The 18,735-nt window shown below is 39.5% G+C and overlaps 1 protein-coding gene across 3 annotated transcripts in view; it reads right to left on the bottom strand.

Moving 5' to 3' along the window:
* CTNNA1 (catenin alpha 1) overlaps positions 1–18,735 on the bottom strand; it is a 177,093-nt gene that overhangs the window by 105,502 nt on the left and 52,856 nt on the right. For all 3 annotated transcript variants that reach the window (XM_024246966.2, XM_002815937.5, XM_063724497.1), the window contains exons 4-7: positions 17,465–17,631; positions 16,796–16,915; positions 4,589–4,855; positions 1,644–1,847 (exon numbers count right to left, since the gene is read on the bottom strand). In XM_024246966.2, coding sequence (XP_024102734.1) covers positions 1,644–1,847; positions 4,589–4,855; positions 16,796–16,915; positions 17,465–17,631 — 758 coding nt within the window. The remainder of the gene's footprint in view (positions 1–1,643; positions 1,848–4,588; positions 4,856–16,795; positions 16,916–17,464; positions 17,632–18,735) is intronic.

Below are 18,735 nucleotides of genomic sequence, written 5' to 3'. Positions count from 1 at the left end.
GCAGATGACTGATCCACTTACCATGAGTTTTTGTTCCCCTGTTTAAGACTGCAACATTGTGAGCCATTCTGCAACATATCCATTTTTTTAAATATTTTCTAATGTTCAGTCTTAGCTATGGATTTTTAAATGTGTCCCACATTTTCACTGTGACTTAAAAACCACTTTTTCCATTTGATTTAACAAAACCTCTAATCTCATTTTTCTGAAGTAGACTGCCTATCATCAAAACATGGCTTTTTTTTTGAGACACTCTCGCTCTGTCACCCAGGCGGGAGCACAGTGGCGCGACTGTGGTTCACTGTAGCCACAACCTCCCAGGCTTAAGCCATTTTCCCGCCTCAGCCTCCTGAGTAGCTGGGACCAGGTGTGTGCCACCATGCCCAGTTAACTTTTGTATTTTTTGTAGAGATGGGATTTCACCATGTTGCCCAAGATGGTCTCAAACTCTTGAGCTCACGCAATCCACCCACCTCAGCCTCCCAAAACGCTGAGACTACAGGCTTGAACCATCATGCCCAGGGGGCAATGGCTTTAAAAAATTCAATATGCATCACTAATTTCACAGTATGGTAGAGACAAGATAAACAGAGGAAGGCATTCATCTTCACCCTAGGAATTCCACCATGATTTACCATCACCCATTAACTTTTACAGGCCTGTAAGTGAATAGACAAGATGTATGGCAAATGAACAAATGAGAAAGGACCAAGATCTTTTTTTTTAGGTGTTAAACAGGTAAAAAAACACTAGTGATGACAACTAATTTGTGTTGTCCTTCTTCCCCTTAAAATGATTTCATATAATTTTTACTTAATTTATTGCTAATTAGCTACAGTAAAATATTGGGTCCAAGGTCTAAATGACATGAACCCTAAGCTAGCATTAAATAACCAGAATAGAAGAAGTATAAGGGAAGGAAAAAAAGAAAGACATATGGCAATAGAGAAAAATCAACAAATATAGAATTTTCTATGGCCTTTAAAAAAAAAGTTGGGTATCAAGCCTGGGTTTTTATGTACAAACCTTCAAAATTCAAAAACACTATCCAGAGTTTGCTTCATGTAATTCTACTTGGCAATTATCTACTCTTGTGACATTCAATATGGTTCATGAAAAAACTTTCACAAACTATAAATATTGAAGAGGCAGGTTTTCAACATTCCCTTTTGCCCAAAATTAGACAGCCACCTACTTGGGATAATGAAACTTTAGTGGTATAGAAAGTCATTATTCTTTGGAGAGGCATGCTAAAATATTAGAGGTGAAGCATCACAATGTCTACAACTTTCTTCCAAAGGTTTCAGGGGAAAAAAGGATGTTTGTGTATATACACATATATACATATACGTTTATATATACACACACCTACACATGTATCTACATGTTAATTGATGAATACAGATAAATTTCCTAGGTATTCACTGTATGATTTTTATAAGTTGAAAATTTCTCAATAAGCTGGAGAAAGCAAAGAGCCACTTAGCCATTTATCTATTCCTTAAAAAATCTGACCTACCCCCAAAAATCAAGGAGTCAAGGACATATTTGGTATTTATAGTGAAAACATCTCAGATCCAACATGTTATAGAAAACTCCTCATCCATAAATATCTTACTTCAAAGAAAAGCTGTCAAACTCACATTGCCCATGTACTCCGAAAGCAGGTCCTGCAGGGCCTGGCGGACAGCATTACACTCTGCCACAATTCGCTCACGACGGTCATCACGCGTGCAGGACGAGTCGGCCATCAAGGCAGCCCCACTAATGATGCTTTCCAGGCGCTCCTCCAGGGAAGGCCTAAAGCGCTCCTCGCTGAAGCTCAAGGGGTCCACAATGATTTGTTTCTGCAGAGAAAGTATTACCAAATGTTAGTACTCATCTCTGTTCCCTTCTTTATTCAAGGTGAGAAAAGTGTTATTAGTAATATCAAAATTTAACAGAAAAATTCCAATATCTGAAAGAAAGTTATACTTCTTAGCAGGTAAGGGGCTGTCCCATAGAAGATGGCCTACTGTTGATCACTCCTCAAAGAAAGCACTGGAAGTAATGCTATGTAGCCAAACAGGGCATGATAAGGTATGATACCACAAATACAAATATATGATGCTCACACAACTTATTCTGAACATCTAAAGGTAAACCTGTATAAGACTAGCAATTCAAATCATCAGATGAGAATTACAAGGAAAATAAAAGTTACCTCCTACTTGCAGAATATAAAACTGCCATGTGATATTTAGAACTGTTGCACCACAAAAAAATTAAAAAATAAAAGCCAAACAGGCCAGGTGTGGTGGCTTATGCCTGTAATTTCAGCACTTTGAGAGACTGAAGGAGGATTGTTTGAAGCCAGTTCAACACCAGCCTAGGCAACAAGGCAAGACTCTGTCTCTACAAAAAAATAAAATAAGTTGGGCACGGTGGCACATGCCTATAGTCCCAGCTACTCAGGAGGATCACTTGAACCCAGAAGTTCAAGGCTGCAGTGAGCTATGATTGTGTCACTGCACTCCAGCCTAGGTAACAGAGCAAGACTTTGTCTCTTAAAATATACACACGTGTGCGCACACACACAAACTGATCTCTAACCTTAAAGTTTCAGAAAGAAATGCATTTACAATGAATTTCCATCTATTTGCCTCATCTTACACATCTAATCAAGTTTTCTAAATAACTCAGTCTCAAATTTATCCTGTTATGTCTAAATTAGAGACTTTCTTTCCTCAAAGACCTCTAGTATTCTGTAAGAGATGATAGCAATCCTCCCAAAAAGCTAAGCTGTGAGGAAGAACTACTCCAATAAGAATAAATCCTTTTTCTGTCTCCCCTTCCCTCCCGACTCCACTTACATCCAGCTTTTCTAGTGCTTAGTGAGGTCTGGTCACAAGTAAGCTATAGGTACAAGGTGAAACATCGGCATCCTCAAGACAGCAGCTACTGGCCTCCCTCCAATTCCTCCACTTGATATAATTTATTCTTACCCTGATAAATGTCTGTGCAAATATTATAGCTTTAATTTTTCTTTACAGAGACTATGTCCTTATTGATTTCAACTTAAATGCCAAATTTTTTCTACCAAAACCTTGCCCTTTTCCAATAAGTATACATTTCTTCCTTCCCTTCCAAAGAACTCTCAGTTTTCAAACTGAACATGCAATACCTTCAGTTCATTATTAACCTATATTTTAGCTGATCATTTTTTGTAAGATTAGGTTATTACAGGATTTCTCTGGTCAAAACTGAATACAAAATGCTTTCTGGCCAACAAAAATGAGAAATGAATGGTCACAGAATTTTAACAGAATAACAGAGCCTCAATGGGCCTGAGATCATTTAGCACAAACCCTCATTTTACAAATACCTGTGTCCCTGAGAAGTTAAGTCGTTTCTGGTAGATATTACTCAACTAAGGGCAAAATGTGCTACTACCTTGAAAGATACCTAATACTGCCAAATTTTGAAGGGGGAAAAAACAACATTGCTAGTCAATTTTAACATGCACCATAAGAGTTTGTTATAAAATAATTTAATGTTTAAAGCTCCATGGTAAAAACTGAGTTCTAACACCATGGTCTTTAGACTTAACACTGCCTTCTTGCTTTATGAAAAAGTCTTAAATCAGCCATGCATATCAACAAGGATCAGCTACCTAAGCGAAAGTAAAGTGGTGAAAGAAAGAAAAGGTAAAGGCAAGGAAAAACTTAAAAACAAAATGCACTCCATTGTAATTTTTTTTTTATTCTATATTTCATAGCATCCCTACTTTATGAAAGGATACTGGTCACCTGAAACACAATTTCTGTTTTTTGTTTCTGTTTTTGTTTTTTTTTTAATTTGCCCCAACAGTTACTTTTAAAGTCCTAAAAAAAAAAAAAAAAAAAAAAAAAAAAAAAAAACCAACAAACTTATACTGCTGCCATCTACTGGAAGCCATGAGGCATTGTGGGTAGGAATTAAGAACACATAACCCACCAAAAAGTTAACCTTAGAGTTGTGTACACAGGACAGACCTAGCGCATCGTTTATGAAAAGTAATTATGGCATTATGCTAAGAAAGTATTTTAATCCCAAATTTGCTTCCACTTGATTAAATTTCTGTTCATTATTCCAATTTAGTCATTGAAAAGAAGTATATCTAGGCAGACAAGAAAGATTAGAATGATGGTACTTTTGCTGCAGTCACTTATGATGTTTCTCTATCTCCCAATAGACCATGAGCCTCTAGGGGGCTGACCCTATGTGTACTTAGTTTCTATATCTACCATAGCTTCACATCTGCCAGAAGGTCAAAATCTTGGTTGAAATGAACCAAACCCATATCCTCAGTAAAGAATGACCTCATAGGAAACACAAGCTACATAAAGAATCCAGAAGTTTAATTCAAACTAAAAACAAAAATAAAAATAAATGTTTTAGGCCAAGTTAAAATCAAGTAGACTGATGATTCATAATTTCTTTTGACTTAGATTACAGATCTAAGTGGAAATTGAGCTATCATCAGAAGCCTTGATCACTTTTCCCCAGAAATCTGTTATCTTTTGGGGGATGGTCAAGAGCTGGAAATTTCCGCCCAAGCATAACTTACGTCAAAGTTATTGAGTGCATATGCCAATTCTCCTCCTCCACCCTGGTGCTGGGAGGCATCATCTGAGGCGGTGGCCTGGGCTGCATTGGAAATGCCTGTGACCGCCTGCTGCAGCTGCTTGTATATCAGGTCCCTGTTGGCCTTATAGGCTGCGACATCAGGGTGCTGTAGGCATGCCTGGGATGCAGTATACAGGATCGGAACGTTCTTCTGCAGGATTCCTCTAGCTGCAGCCATCTGATCACGATGGCCAACATCTTTCAATTCCTACAAGAGTAAATAAAACAAGAAATTGAAGCACTCTTTATATGGGCTTTACTCATATAAAAATTTGCCGGTAAATGCTGAAAAGTTAGAACTTCTATTAATTAGACACATTATTTTCATTAACAATCTAGTTGAGAGTCAATCACAAAGAAGGCAGTATGGCTTGGTAGGTAAGATTCTGAGCTTTGGAATCACACAGACCTAGATCCGAATCCACCCCACCCCCACCTCTACTTTCTCCTGGCTATTTTATGACCTTATTTTAAACCCTCAGGGCTAAGGTTCCCCTTCTGTCAAAGAAGAGCAGTAATAGTACCTTTCTTATCATTGTTTTGAGGATTAACTGGGATAATGTATGTAAAGTACTTAGCACAGCACTAAATAAGGCATTAAATAAAAGACAAAACAAACTGCCTAGCATCTTGATTACAACTCTATATAGATATATGTACCTATACCAACCAAAAATAGAAAGATCATGAAGAGATACATTCAAACAGAGTAAGACTTATTATGAGGATTATTTTTTATTAAGTTACATAATTTAATTATAAGAGTTTTGTGAAATTTGGGACAGGATGCCACAGGTATGTATGAACTACATAACTAGGTGAGGATATGGCAAGGCTGTTCTCACAAGCACGTAACTCCTCCTCTTCCCCTCCCCACCCCAAAGACCACTTTAGGACACAGAACCATACTTTTCTTACACAGTACATTAAACAGTTCACAGGTCAGTAAGCCATAAAGTTGAGGCGTATGTGCTTCATAGCCCCAATCTATGATTATAATACTCTGTACAGATACGGTCTTAAACTATTTTTTTTTCATTGCTTCTACCCCATAATTATAATCCACAGTAAGAAGGATTTGAGGTCCTTGGCATCATTTCCACTAATGATGGCATCTACTTGGTAGGCTGAGTAGATATGCTAAGCGACAAATAAGTGATGCCAAAAATAAGCAAGATGGGAATGGGAAGCGGGTATTTCTGGTATCCCTCTTTCACTCACAATACTCAGAAGGGAAGAAAAGGCTTTAGTAAAAATGGATCACCACCACAGAAGAAGAATACAGGTGATAACTCTAAATGATCACCAAATGGTAGCCCAACTCTTATTTTACATGTTAAAATGTCAATATTAATGTCATCAACTAAATCCTAGAGTATAAATTTAAACAATTTTGAGTATTACATGTGTAAACAGTAACAGAAAATTGACCAAGTTAGAAGGGACAAAGTCAATTACTCAATTAGCCATCTGACTTAGCTATTTAGTGGTTCATCTTTCTAGATGAGTTCCTAATTAGGCATTAGAGACACCAAACTGGCTTCCGTTTTCTGAAACTTCATCTCAGTATATATTTAGGTTTGCATCTTTATTCAAACCTTGTATAATATGACAGCTTACTTTTCCTCCTAGAATTCTTTTCTCATTTGGAATCTAAAGTTGCAAGTAATAGCTCACAGCACTCCAAATGCCCTGTAACACAGTACATTAGGCTAAATATTCAAAAACAGGACCCTGTAGATTTAAAGAATCAGTTATCATTTAAAGACTCAAGCAACAAGGGGCTATGACTAAACATTACACTTAAACAGCTGGTGCACATGTTTTGTGTGGCATTTTCTAAATGTCTTGCCTTCACCACAATCTGAGGGGCTCTAAAAGTTTTCTAGGAAGGCATTTGCATTTAAGCACTTAAATTGTCTACCGTTTTATAAAAATGCTTTGCAATCAGCTTTGGCATTCCTCCTAAGTATCTATAACCTAGATCAGCATAGCTTCTTATAAAGGTTAGTTACCAAAGACACTTACAGTCATCTCAAGTTAGCAGGTGCCATAATTACTATTCAACACATGACTTTCCTAAGCCACTGCCTGGTATGGTATTACCAACTTCTACTTTTCCAAAGACTACATTAGGCTAAATATTCAGAAACAAGACCCTGTGGATTTAGAGAATTGGTGATCATTTCAAGACTTGAGTTATGACAAGGAGCTAGGGTTAACCATTGTGCTTAAACAGCTGGTGCATATGTTCTGTGTGCCATTTTCTAAATGTCTTGCCCTCATCACACTGTATCTCTGATAGACTCCTATTTACAAAGTATGAGGGATATATGTTAATCTATGATGAAAATAATAATGAAATACCATCATTTGTCCTGACTGCTAAAGTATTCTTTTTTTTCTCTTTAGAACTGCTCTTGCCTTAGCACAAAGAAATTAGATTTTGTTACATAAAGAAAACGGACACTATCACAGTACAGCACTATTTATTGTAATAAGAATAATGATTAGAAGTACTCTTTTCAAGATACATAATGCCAATAAGTAATCCAGATTACTGAGGAAAGTGACCTATTAAGCAACATAATAGATTACTTATGAAACTAGAGTTTCTTGGTCTACTTTAGCTTTCATAATCCCCAACTTCACCAACCCAGTGATGGTTCAAGCAGACTCAGGAACAGTCAAAGAATTGCTTTCAATGTAATCTGAACAATAATATCCCATGGATTGACCAAGAAATAGAAACTAACTTCTAAGCAATCTATAACACTGCCTCTAACCAAGAGCTGAAAATTCAAGTGAAAGTTTCCTCTTATTTCTCTCTTTACAATATAAAATTATAGCCATAGATTTCTCTTGGATACAAATGGCTACACTTAAAAAAACGGTCCATGGTCAAACAATCCAACCAGTCCAAATTATTTACAAATAAAACACTGACAATAACATTACTATTCAGTGTCCAAGTTTTCAGGAAAAAATAATCACAAAAGGCAAGAATTCATAGACTAGGTAATAAATAAGAAGCATTACACTCTCATCAAATACCTCAATAAGCTCTCTGCACACAGATGGAGGGAATGTAAGCATCAAAGCATTATTACATCACTATCATGTTGGGAAGCCAGAGTTGACAATGTGAGGCAGAGGTGGTCCTTTCTCACAGGACCTAAGGTTGATACCAACCCATCCTTACTTCTGCCATCACTTTTACACTTACAGTCAAAGAACAGCATGCAGCTAATGGGAATTCAACACTTCTAGTCAGCAAATAATATTCCAGCCACACTTAGAATCCAATTACTTAGAAAGTAACTGATTAGCGTCACACTTAGAATCCAATTCCAGTACAGCAAAGTGGTTCAGTCACTCAGTTGTTAAACAAATATTTATTGAACACCACTATATCCAGGCAATGTTCTAGGCAGTAGTGATTATAGGAACAATTAAAACCAGTATCTCTGTCCTCTGGTGCCAAACAACCCGGGTTCAAATCCTGGCTCCACCACTTGTTAGACGAGTGACCTTGCAAGATTACATGACCTCTATTAAAATTAATATGCGACCAGTTATAGTATCTACCTCACGTTATTTGTGAAGATTAAATGAGTTTATGTTTACAAAGGATTTAAAACAGTGACATCAGATGGCCAACTAGCAGCTCCTAGCATTCATCCCCCTCAAAACAACACCCAAAACAATGACTGAACAACTACATTTTAATAAAAATAACTGAGATAGAGCACCAGAGCGCATCAGAGGAGTTACAGAAACCCTGGTGACAAATCTCAGGCTGGCCACATGGAAAACAGAAGGAAACACCAGGCCTCCACCACCCTATACCCCAACCAGGATCACCCGGGAACCAGCACAAACCTCCCCATTTCGAGGAGGTAAGCAAGAGGATTTCAGCAACCCCCATCAACAACTTGGACACACACAGACCTCATCACTATCCCTGCAATTCTCATAGGCACTAAGCCCAGCTGAGGGACCTGCCTAGAGTCCACATTGCTGTGCTCCCTCCAAGAAGGGGACGACACTGTGACCTGCCCTCTACAGCCCATGCAACTACTGTGCTATATACCATCTTGGAAATGGAACCATGGCTAGAGTGTGTCTTGCTCCTAGAGTGAGTGGCCACAACTTCCCTTCATCCCCAAGGCTAAGTCACCACCAAACTATCACAACCAATTGGCCAGACATCCCCAAGCTGCAAGCAACTGTTATACCCTTACTCATGGGGCCAAGGAGAGAGGAAGCCACTCCATCTACCCCTCTTCTCTCCCTGTATTAGCCCATACTTGCGCTGCTATAAAGGACTACCTTTATAGGTTTAATTGGCTCATGGTTCTGCAGCCTGTACAGGAAGCACGGCTGGCAGTGGGGGCGGGACGGGAGGTGGGTGGTTCAGGAATCTTACAATCATGGCACAGAGCAAAGAGAAAGGAATCATGTCTTACATGGCCAGAGCAGGAGGAAGAGAGCAAAGGGGGAGATTTTAAACAACCAGATCTGCGACCCCCCGGCCCCCGCCAATCCAATCACCTCCTACCACGCCCCTCCTCCAACACTGGGGATTACAATTAGACATGAGATTTGGGTGGGGACACAAATCCAAACAATATCACTCCCCTTCCAGGGAAAACAGTACCTTCGCTGCTTAGAGGAGTCACCCCACACTAGTGCCCAACTTGAAGCAGTGCCCTGCATCCAAGAAAATGGCACCCAGAGCAGTCACGCATCCAAGCGCCTTAGCAGAAGTGGTGCCCTGCATCCCAAGGAATCAGTGGCTGGACTGTCCAGAAAAGTCATGCCCCTCAGGCCTGCGCTGAAGCAGCACATTGACCCTGGGGAACTGGTGCCCTGAACCAGCTGAGCATCCCAGGGCTGAGCTGACATAGTACCCTGCATCCAAGGGAAACAGAGCAGTGGCTGAGCAGAGACATTCACCCTACAGGCCAAACAACTCTAGTATTCTGCTTCCCTAAAGTTGGATTCCCTAGAGTCTGAACTGCTGAGACACTCCTCTCCTTGCAGAGTAGAGTAATCGCTGTGCTGTTCCCTCCCCTCCCCAGAGCCCACACAACAGCTGTGCTCTGCCATTCTGGGATATGTGCTGCTGTTGCACCTGGCTTCACAGAGCCTAGGATACTGCCAAGCTCCACCATCCGGGGGCCTAGAGTCATTACTGCATGGTGCCTCATCCTCTGGGCTCCAACTTACCACTGAGCCCTATTGGCTCAGGTTCCCAAATTGTAGCTACATACACCCTGCTCCCTGGGCCCAAACCTCCCGAGCACCCCTTCTTCCCAAGTCACACCAATGCTGTGCCCTGCCCCCTAAGGAAAGAATCATAACCTCAACCTAGGCCCCTGGGCCAAAGCTACTGGGGTGCCTCAGAGTCACAGATCCTGGCTTTATGGGTAACTGACATCCAACTCTGCCATAGAGAACAAAGCCAGGCACCCAATACATCCCAAGATCCAGGTGCCACAGTAAGTTCACATAACCCTGAGCCTGGGACCCCAGCCTCACAGCCACCCCGAGCACCGTACCTGGAACCCAGTGCCACAGCAGCTGCTTGTACACTGTGTCATACCTGACACAAACAGGGATCCCCTCAGCTAAGTCTCCCTACTGTGGGAAAAACAAGAAGAGGAAGACCCCAAAAACCCTTGACACCAAGGACCTACATGACTGCCACAACTACCACAAACTTCTACAGCCTAGGCAACTGAGGCACCCAAAGTTACTGCTGATGTTGAACACAGGTGAAGAAGCTGCATGAAGACTGTACTACCGCTCCTACTGGACACAGAGCCAACACACACTCCCCAACCAGCACACTAAAATCCAACTGCAAGGGAAAGTCTCTATAAAAGCCATTCAAAAGACTGTAGAAGAGGTGATTGTCCCACCACATGCACAGACCTCAAAACAGGGACACAAGAAACATGAGAAAGCAAGTAAATAAGACACCAAGAAAGGAATATAACTCTTTAATACTAGAACCCAATAAAAAGGAAGTCAGTGTGAGCCCAGGAGTTTGGGACCAGCCTGGACAACATAACAAGACCGTATCTCTACCCACCGCCCCCCCCCAAAAAAAAAAAAAAAGCTGGATATGACATGCCTGTAGCCCCAACAATTTGGGAGGCTGAGATGGGAGGATTACTTGAGACTGCCGAGAAAATGCCACTGCACTCTGGCCTGGGCAACAGAGCAAGACCCTGTCTGGAAAAAAAAAAGAAAAGAAAAGAAAAGAAAAAAAAAGGGGGAAATCAACAAACTGCCAGAAAAAGAATTTAAAATTTTGGCCTAGATGCAGTGGCTCACACCAGTAATCCCAGCTACTTGGTTGTGGGGGTGGGGGCGCAGGGACGGGGCTAAGGCTCAAGAATCATTTGAACCTGGGAGGCGGAGGTTGCAATGAGCCAAGATCATGCCACTGCACTCCAGCCTGGGTGACAGATGACAGCGAAAGTCTGTCTCAAAAAGATAACAAAATAAAATAATTATCTTAAGGAAACTCAAAGAGATACAATAAAATACAGATAGAAAATTCACCAAAATCAGGATGTAAATGAGAAATTCAACAAAAAGAATGTATGAAGAAGAATCAACAGAAAACATGCAGCTAAAGAATTTAATGGTGAAAACAATGAAGAATTCAATAAAAAATACAATGGAAAGTTTCAAAAGATTTCATCAAGAAAAAAGAAAATCTCAGAACTTGAAGATAGGTAGCTTGAAATTACCCAGAGGAAAAACAAACAAACAAACAAAAAACAATGAAAAAGAGTGCAGAAAGCCTGCAAAACTTATAGGATAGCATTAAATCAACCAATATTCCCATCATGGGAATTCCAGAAGGAGAAAAGAAAAGGCATAGAAAACCTATTTAATTAAATAATAGCTGGAAACTTCCCAAGTCTGGGGAGAGATATGGACATACAGATCCAAAAAGCCCAAAAAGTCCCCAAAGAGATTGAATCAAAAAAGTAGTTATAATTAGTGGGTAGTTATACACCCAAGGCACATTATAGTCAAATTGTCAAAAGTCAAAGACAAAGATAAAATTCTAAAGACAGCAAGAGAAAAGCATCAAGTCACATAAAAGGGAATTCCCATTAGAATAACGCAGATTTCTATGCAGAAACCCTACAGGCCAGGAAAAAATGGAATGTTATATTCAAATAGACAAACGGAATTATATAAACTAAAAATCTTCTGCACAACAAAGGAAACAATCAACAGAGTGAAGAGCCAACCTGAAGAACAGGAGAAAATATGTGCAAACTATTCATCTGATAAAGGATTAATATATAGAATATACAAACAACTCAAACAACTCAACAGCAAGAACTCAATCTGATTTTAAAATGGGCAAATGTAGCCGGACACAGTGGGTCACACCTGTAATCCAGGCACTTTGGGAGGCCAAGGCAGGCGGATCACTTTTGAGGCCAGGAGTTCGAGACCAGCCTGACCAACATGGTGAAAACCTGACTCTACCAAAAATACAAAAATCAGCCGGGCATAGTGGCGCATGCCTGTAGTCTCAGCTACTCAGGAAGCTGAGCCAGGAATTGCTTGAACTCGGGAGGTGGAGGTTGCAGTGAGCCGAGATTGCACCACTGCACTCCAGCCTGAGTGACACACTAAAACTCTGTCTTAAAAAAAAAGACAAATGAGCTAAACATACATTTCTCAAAAGAAGACATACAAATGACCAACAGGTATATGGAAAGATCCTCAACATCACTAATCATCAGAGAAAAGCAAATCAAAACCTCCAAGAGGTTATCATCTCATTCTAGTTAGAATGGCTATTAGCAAAACGAAACGAAAAAAAATGCTGGTGGGAATGCAGGGAAAGGGGAACTCTTATACACTGATGGTGGGAATGTAAATCAGTACAGCCATTATGGAAAATTGTATGGAATTTCCTCAAAAAACTAAAAATAGAACAATCATATGATCCAGCAATCCCACTACTGGGTAGCCAAAGGAAAGGAAATCATTAAGTCAAAGACAGACATGCATTCCTGTGTTTACTGCAGCTCTATTCGCAATAGCCAAGATATGGAATCAACCTAAGTGTCCATCAACGACAAAATGTGGCATATATTCACAATGGAATACTATTTAGCCATTTAAAAGAGACAAAATTCTGTCATTCGTGGCAACATGGATGATCTTAGAAGACACTATGGTAAGTCAAATAAGCCAGGCACAGGAAGATAAATACCACATGTTCTCATTTATATGGAAGCTTAAGAAGTTGACTCATAGAAGTGAGGAAGGGTAGTGCGGAGAGGTGGGTAGCCAAAGGTTAGTTATCAGATACAAATATACAGTTAAATAGGAGGAATAAATTCTACTGAAGGAGGCCAATGGACAGTGCCCAAAAGAAAGAATGAAGTTTCCATCAGGCTGGGCCCTTAGGATAAAATTAGTATTTGTTTAATTTCCAAGAAAAGCATTCGTCTACTGGAATATACACCAAGGCTCAAGTCTATAAAAGACCATTTTGTGAACAGGGGGTACACAGGAGCCCACAACCAGTCTACTCAGTGAATTCTCTTTCAGGAGGCTAAGGCTAAAAACTTAGGCCCAAGGAAAACTACAAATGACCATGACTTACTATAAACCCAAGAAAATGGGAATACGTATCATTCAAAATCCTGGCAGAAAAAATACGTATCATTCAAAATCCTGGCAGAAAAAAATAGAATAAAATCAAATCGGGTGACTCAAAAATAGAGACTATGCTATTATACATAGGTATGGGCAAAACACAGAAAAACTACAAAGCTGGTAGGACACTTAGGCATGAAGGGACAAGAGGAGGCAGCAGTTACCAAAACCAGGGAGCAAGATGTGTAGAGAATGCCACCCGACAGGAAAGGCATCATTTTTAGCAACCCAGGGCACCCAGCAGGAAAGAGGCCTGAGAGCAACACCCTAGCATTACTCTATCTCCTTTGACCTCCTGCTGGTGCTCCCACTCACCAAGCCCAAGCAGGAGCCCACGAATGAAATCCAGGCAGGTTAAGTTCCTGGGGCAGAGAATAGGGTAAACAAGGGTGGGAAACAATACAGAAGGGCAAACAGAAGATTATCCAGCATGTATATAATAACTCCAATATTTCTGTGACATCTTATTTCAGAAAACTTTGGCATTTGCTACTACTTTAAAAAAAAAAAAAACACATGAAAAAAATACATAAGGGATTATGTTCAAGGAACTCTTCACAGATCCATGGCACATGGTATTAAAACTTAGGCATTGAGAAGTATTTGGCTTTGGAAGAAAAAAAAAAAAAACTCAGGTAGCATTACTTTCTAGTAAGTTTCTTGAACTGCATACAAAATTCCAGACCGAGTGTGGTGGCTCATGCCTGTATTCCCAGCACTTTGGGAGGCCGAGACAGGTGGATCACAAGGTCAGGAGTTCAAGAGCAGCCTGGCCAAGATGGTGAAACCCCGTCTCTACTAAAAATACAAAAATTGGCTGGGTGTGGTGGCAGGCGCTTGTAGTCCCAGCTACTCGGGAGCCTGAGGCAGGAGAATAGCTTGAACCCAGGAGGCAGAGGTTGCAGTGAGCCGAGATCGCACCACTGCACTCCAGCCTGGGCGACAGAATGAGAGTCCACCACAAAAAAACAAACAAACCAACAAAAAAACAAAAAAAACCACATCTATTTACTTATTCCGCCATTTTGCAATGATGCACAATAGTGGCAATCTTAATGTTTATTTTGTCTAAATAATAGTCAGTCTTCATAAACCTAGCTCAGACTACGTTTTAAACCAGTAGGACTATTTGCCAAACTGTATCTTTTAAATATAACTTACTATTTACTTCACATATTCAAATGAGAATTTGTATCAAAACCATTAATTAAAATAAATTGTGAATGTAATTTGGCCAGCTTGCCACATTTATAGGATTACCATTCTATTAAACAAGTTCTTCTCAGGATCAATTAGCTCCAGCAAAAAGAAAAGATACCTGTAATTTATATGATGGAGACTAAGCCAATACAAAAATAAATTATAAAAGCACACTGACGGGAGGCTGAGGCACGATAATCACTTGAACCTGGGAGGCGGAGGTTGTGGTGAGCCGAGATTGCGCCATTGCGCTCCAGCCTGGGCAACAAGAGAGAAACTCCATCTCAAAAAAAAAAAAAAAAAAGCACACTGAGCCTACACTAACTTAGGTATACCAACCTGGCTATATTACCATGTATAATCTTAAGTACTAGAAATGCAAAACCAGGATCTCATATATGCAGTTAGTCTGATCACATCTTATGACTCGAAATATAAGCAATAAACTATTATTCACCAACTGCCTACTGAGAAGAGCCTTCTTAGTGCCTGGCACTATATTAAACACTGTACATATATTATTTATTTGAATCCTTTCAACCCTATGGCACAGATTTTTGATATTAATGTAAATATAACCAAATGACTAAGAAGCCCCCAGAAAAGAAGCTGTCATATATTAGACATTAATAGTATTTAGCTAGCCACAGTGGCTCATGTCTGTAATCCCAGTACCTTGGGAGGCAGAGGTAGGAGGATCTCTTGAGCCCAGGAGTTCAAGACCAGCCTGGGCAACATGACAAAATCCTGTATCTACAAAAAATACAAAAATTAGCCGGGTGTGGTATCCTGTGCCTATAGTCTCAGCTATTCAGGAGGCTGAGGTGGGAGGATCACCTGAGCCTGGGGAAATCGAGGTTACATGATGCCACCACTGTACTCCAACCTGGGCAACAGAGTGAGATTCCCCTGTCTCAAAAAAAAAAGTTTTTCTGTATTGACTGACAACCATCTTGCTGTAATGAAAAAAGTCTACAGCAGTCATAGCAGGTTGCCCACCCAAATCCATTCCCTACTCCCACTACTCCCAACCCAACTTTCTACTACCTGTCAGACCTTTTGTTGGGTGTTTCTGTCCTCAGGAAAGCTACCCCTTAACCCAGAGCAGAAGGTGGATCTGGATTACTCTGAGTCAGGCAGACTCCTTTCCTCTTGCCAGGGATAACTGAGGAATAGGCATGTTGCACAATTCAGATTTAGGACAAGACTGCTAGGAGCTTCTAGATTGTTTGCTTATAAAGAGAGACATGTGGAAGGAACAGTCCTTTTTGTTCTCACTGGACGTATTATGTGCAAATGTCATGCAAAGAGCCCTGCAGCCACCCAGTGCCAGGCACACTGAAGACGATTGTGATGAAAAATATCAAGAACCTGGATCCTTGATGATACTGCAAAGCCCTTATATTTAACAACCCTGAAGTCACTTAGCCTAATTCAGGACTTATACTTAATGAGAAAATAAATCCCCCATTTTTCAAGCAGTTTGGGAGCTGGGTTTTCTGCAAACTCCAGTGCAAAGTATCCTAACTGATAAAGGTACTAGCTAACAATAACAATTCTTCTTGGGGCTTGTTTTAAGCATAAGCTTGATCAGGACTATGAAAGATATAAGAAGACAGATAGCAATATATGGATCTTCCTTGAAGAATATACACCCGAAATACACAGCATCCAACAGCAAGGGCACAGGAAAGGTTTCAAAGCACCCCAACAGTGAAAATGCCGAAGGGTCAAAGGGCTACTGGAGCTTGGAAAGTAACACTGATCCTCATGCCACACAATGGAAAATACTAATAACAATAAGAAACAGTTAAAAAGTAACAAGACACGGGGCTGGTGGGGCAAGGTATGGAGATACTTTCTCATACAGAGATAATTCCAATATGTTTAAATGGATTAAGGTTTTATTAAAAATCTGAACAAAACTGCACCACTAACTCAGGTTAATCCTTAAATACACAAAGACCTATTACCTCTCCAGACACTACCTTCATCACAAGTTGTCAAGCTACTTAAGATAAAATGTTCACAAGAATTAAAATAGGAGCATAACATGAATGCAATGTAATTACAACTTTATTAACAGCACAATACTGAAAAGACACCTTAGTTTAAATGTTTTAATGCAACTATATTGGTGAAGGTAAGTTATGGTACTTTCAGAAAACACATGGAATGAGTTTTTCCCTCTAGATAGTAAAATGAACAACTTTAATATATCCTCAAATCATGACTGTACCTGTTGTCTTTTGGCTGCCATAATGTTCAGCTTATCCACTTCAGGTTTTAGGGCTTTATACTGGATTCCTAAGTCTTGTTCATTGCCAGCATTCCTCAACTTCAAGATACCATCTTCCACCTATAAAACAAGAAAGACCCCAAAACCCAAAAATTCTGAATGTAGGTCTGTAAATAAAGAAGATGGCATCCTAGAAATTTTCATTCCTGTTAACAACTACTCAAAAAGCAATCCAAACTTAGCTCTCTTGGGTTTGCATGGTCCTCTAACATTTAAACAGCAATTACACAGGAGCTTCATAGTGGGAAAGATACTAATATTGGCCTCTATCTAAAAGTACAAAATTTAATGTATCTTGGTTTCTCAACTCCAGAACTCTACTAGTACAAGGAAAATATTTAATCATTACTGGAAAAAGAGAAGGAGTCAAAACAGTATCTTTGCTACAAGTTCTTCATTACAGCCAAGACAACACTGGCTCAGAATAGAGCCAGGATGATATATACTTGGAATAGAGGAGTAAGTGGAAACTAAACAAAAACATCTCTGGTCCATTGAGATAAACCAAATTCAAAACCAAATTAAATCCTAAGGAATTCTGAACTAAGGAAGGCCAGTAGCAATCTTCCTGTGATAGAACAAATTACAGACATAGGCCTGTATACTTACAACTTTCAGTTGAACAAGTAATTTGTAGACATCTGCCATGTCAGCCAAAATCAGCAACCGGGTAACAGCAGAGAGCAAAGCTCGAGCTGCCCGAACCATGTTGCCTCGCTTCACAGAAGAGCAGGGATCATCTGCGAACTCTCCCGCAGCAGTCTTCATCAAATCACCTGTTTTACAGAATGAAAACCAAACTCAGCAAGAATGAACTCAAATAACTGATCTACGTTTTTAAAAATATAAAAATAATCCAAACTTTGTATATTTCATGCACAAATTTAGTTCAAGAGTTTTCATTTTTGTTGTTGTTTGCTGTTCCTTTGTTTGTTTTATAGCTATCACTAAAAAAAGCACCTTCAAATATTGCTGGTGAAAGCAAAATATCTGGAAAGTGACTTGGCACTATATATCAAGAGGCTTAAAAATATTTCCCTTTGATCTAATAATGTTCCTTTCCAAATAAAGGGCATTATATGTATCCAAAAAAAATAAAAATTCAAGATTTGAACAGGAGAAAAAAACATATCTAATACAATCTACTCTCACATCCACAGAATACAGAAACAGGGCAACAATTAATGCAGAACCACCACACTTCATTAATCATCCCCACTACGCAATGTGTATAGCCATAACAGAGACTCACTGGTATGTGAAAATACAGAGTTCAGCCACTGATTCATTCATTTCCTTTGCAGAACACTACCAAAAACTCACATGCTCAATAAGCATCTAGTTAAGTAAATTATGGTGTGGCCTACAATTGACTATTATGAAAAATGTTAAGCAGAAACAAATGAAATTATAAATGTATGCTTCTTTTTAAATACAGAGGAAAAGATCGGAGTCAAAAGGCAAATAATAGTTATCATTGGGTTACACACGGCCTCTTTACATTTGGTACTTATAAAAAGTTTCTATAATGAAGAGGTATTGTATCTATAATTTTTTAAAAACTAGCTAAAGACATATAAAATAGATTTTACTATAGTTAATAGGAATATCCAACTTATACAATCCTAAGCTCAAGAATTTATTTATAGGCTGGGCATGGTGGCTTACACCAGCAATCTCGGCACTTTGTGAGGCCGAGGCAGGAGAATCTCTTGAGCCCATGTGTTTGAGGTTGCAGTGAGCCATGACTGCACCACTGCACTCTAGCGTGGGTGATACAAGAAGACCCTGTCTCTTTAAAAAATTTTTTAAAATAATTTATAACATTTCCTAGAAACTTGTGGAACTTATACTTTCTGTCATTTGTGTCTTAAAATTAT

This window comes from Pongo abelii, chromosome 4 (genome assembly GCF_028885655.2).
Source record: "Pongo abelii isolate AG06213 chromosome 4, NHGRI_mPonAbe1-v2.0_pri, whole genome shotgun sequence".
In the NCBI taxonomy this organism is placed as follows: domain Eukaryota; kingdom Metazoa; phylum Chordata; class Mammalia; order Primates; family Hominidae; genus Pongo; species Pongo abelii.
The sequence above is the reverse complement of the archived record's forward strand: the minus strand, read 5'-3'. Positions and strand labels throughout refer to the sequence as shown.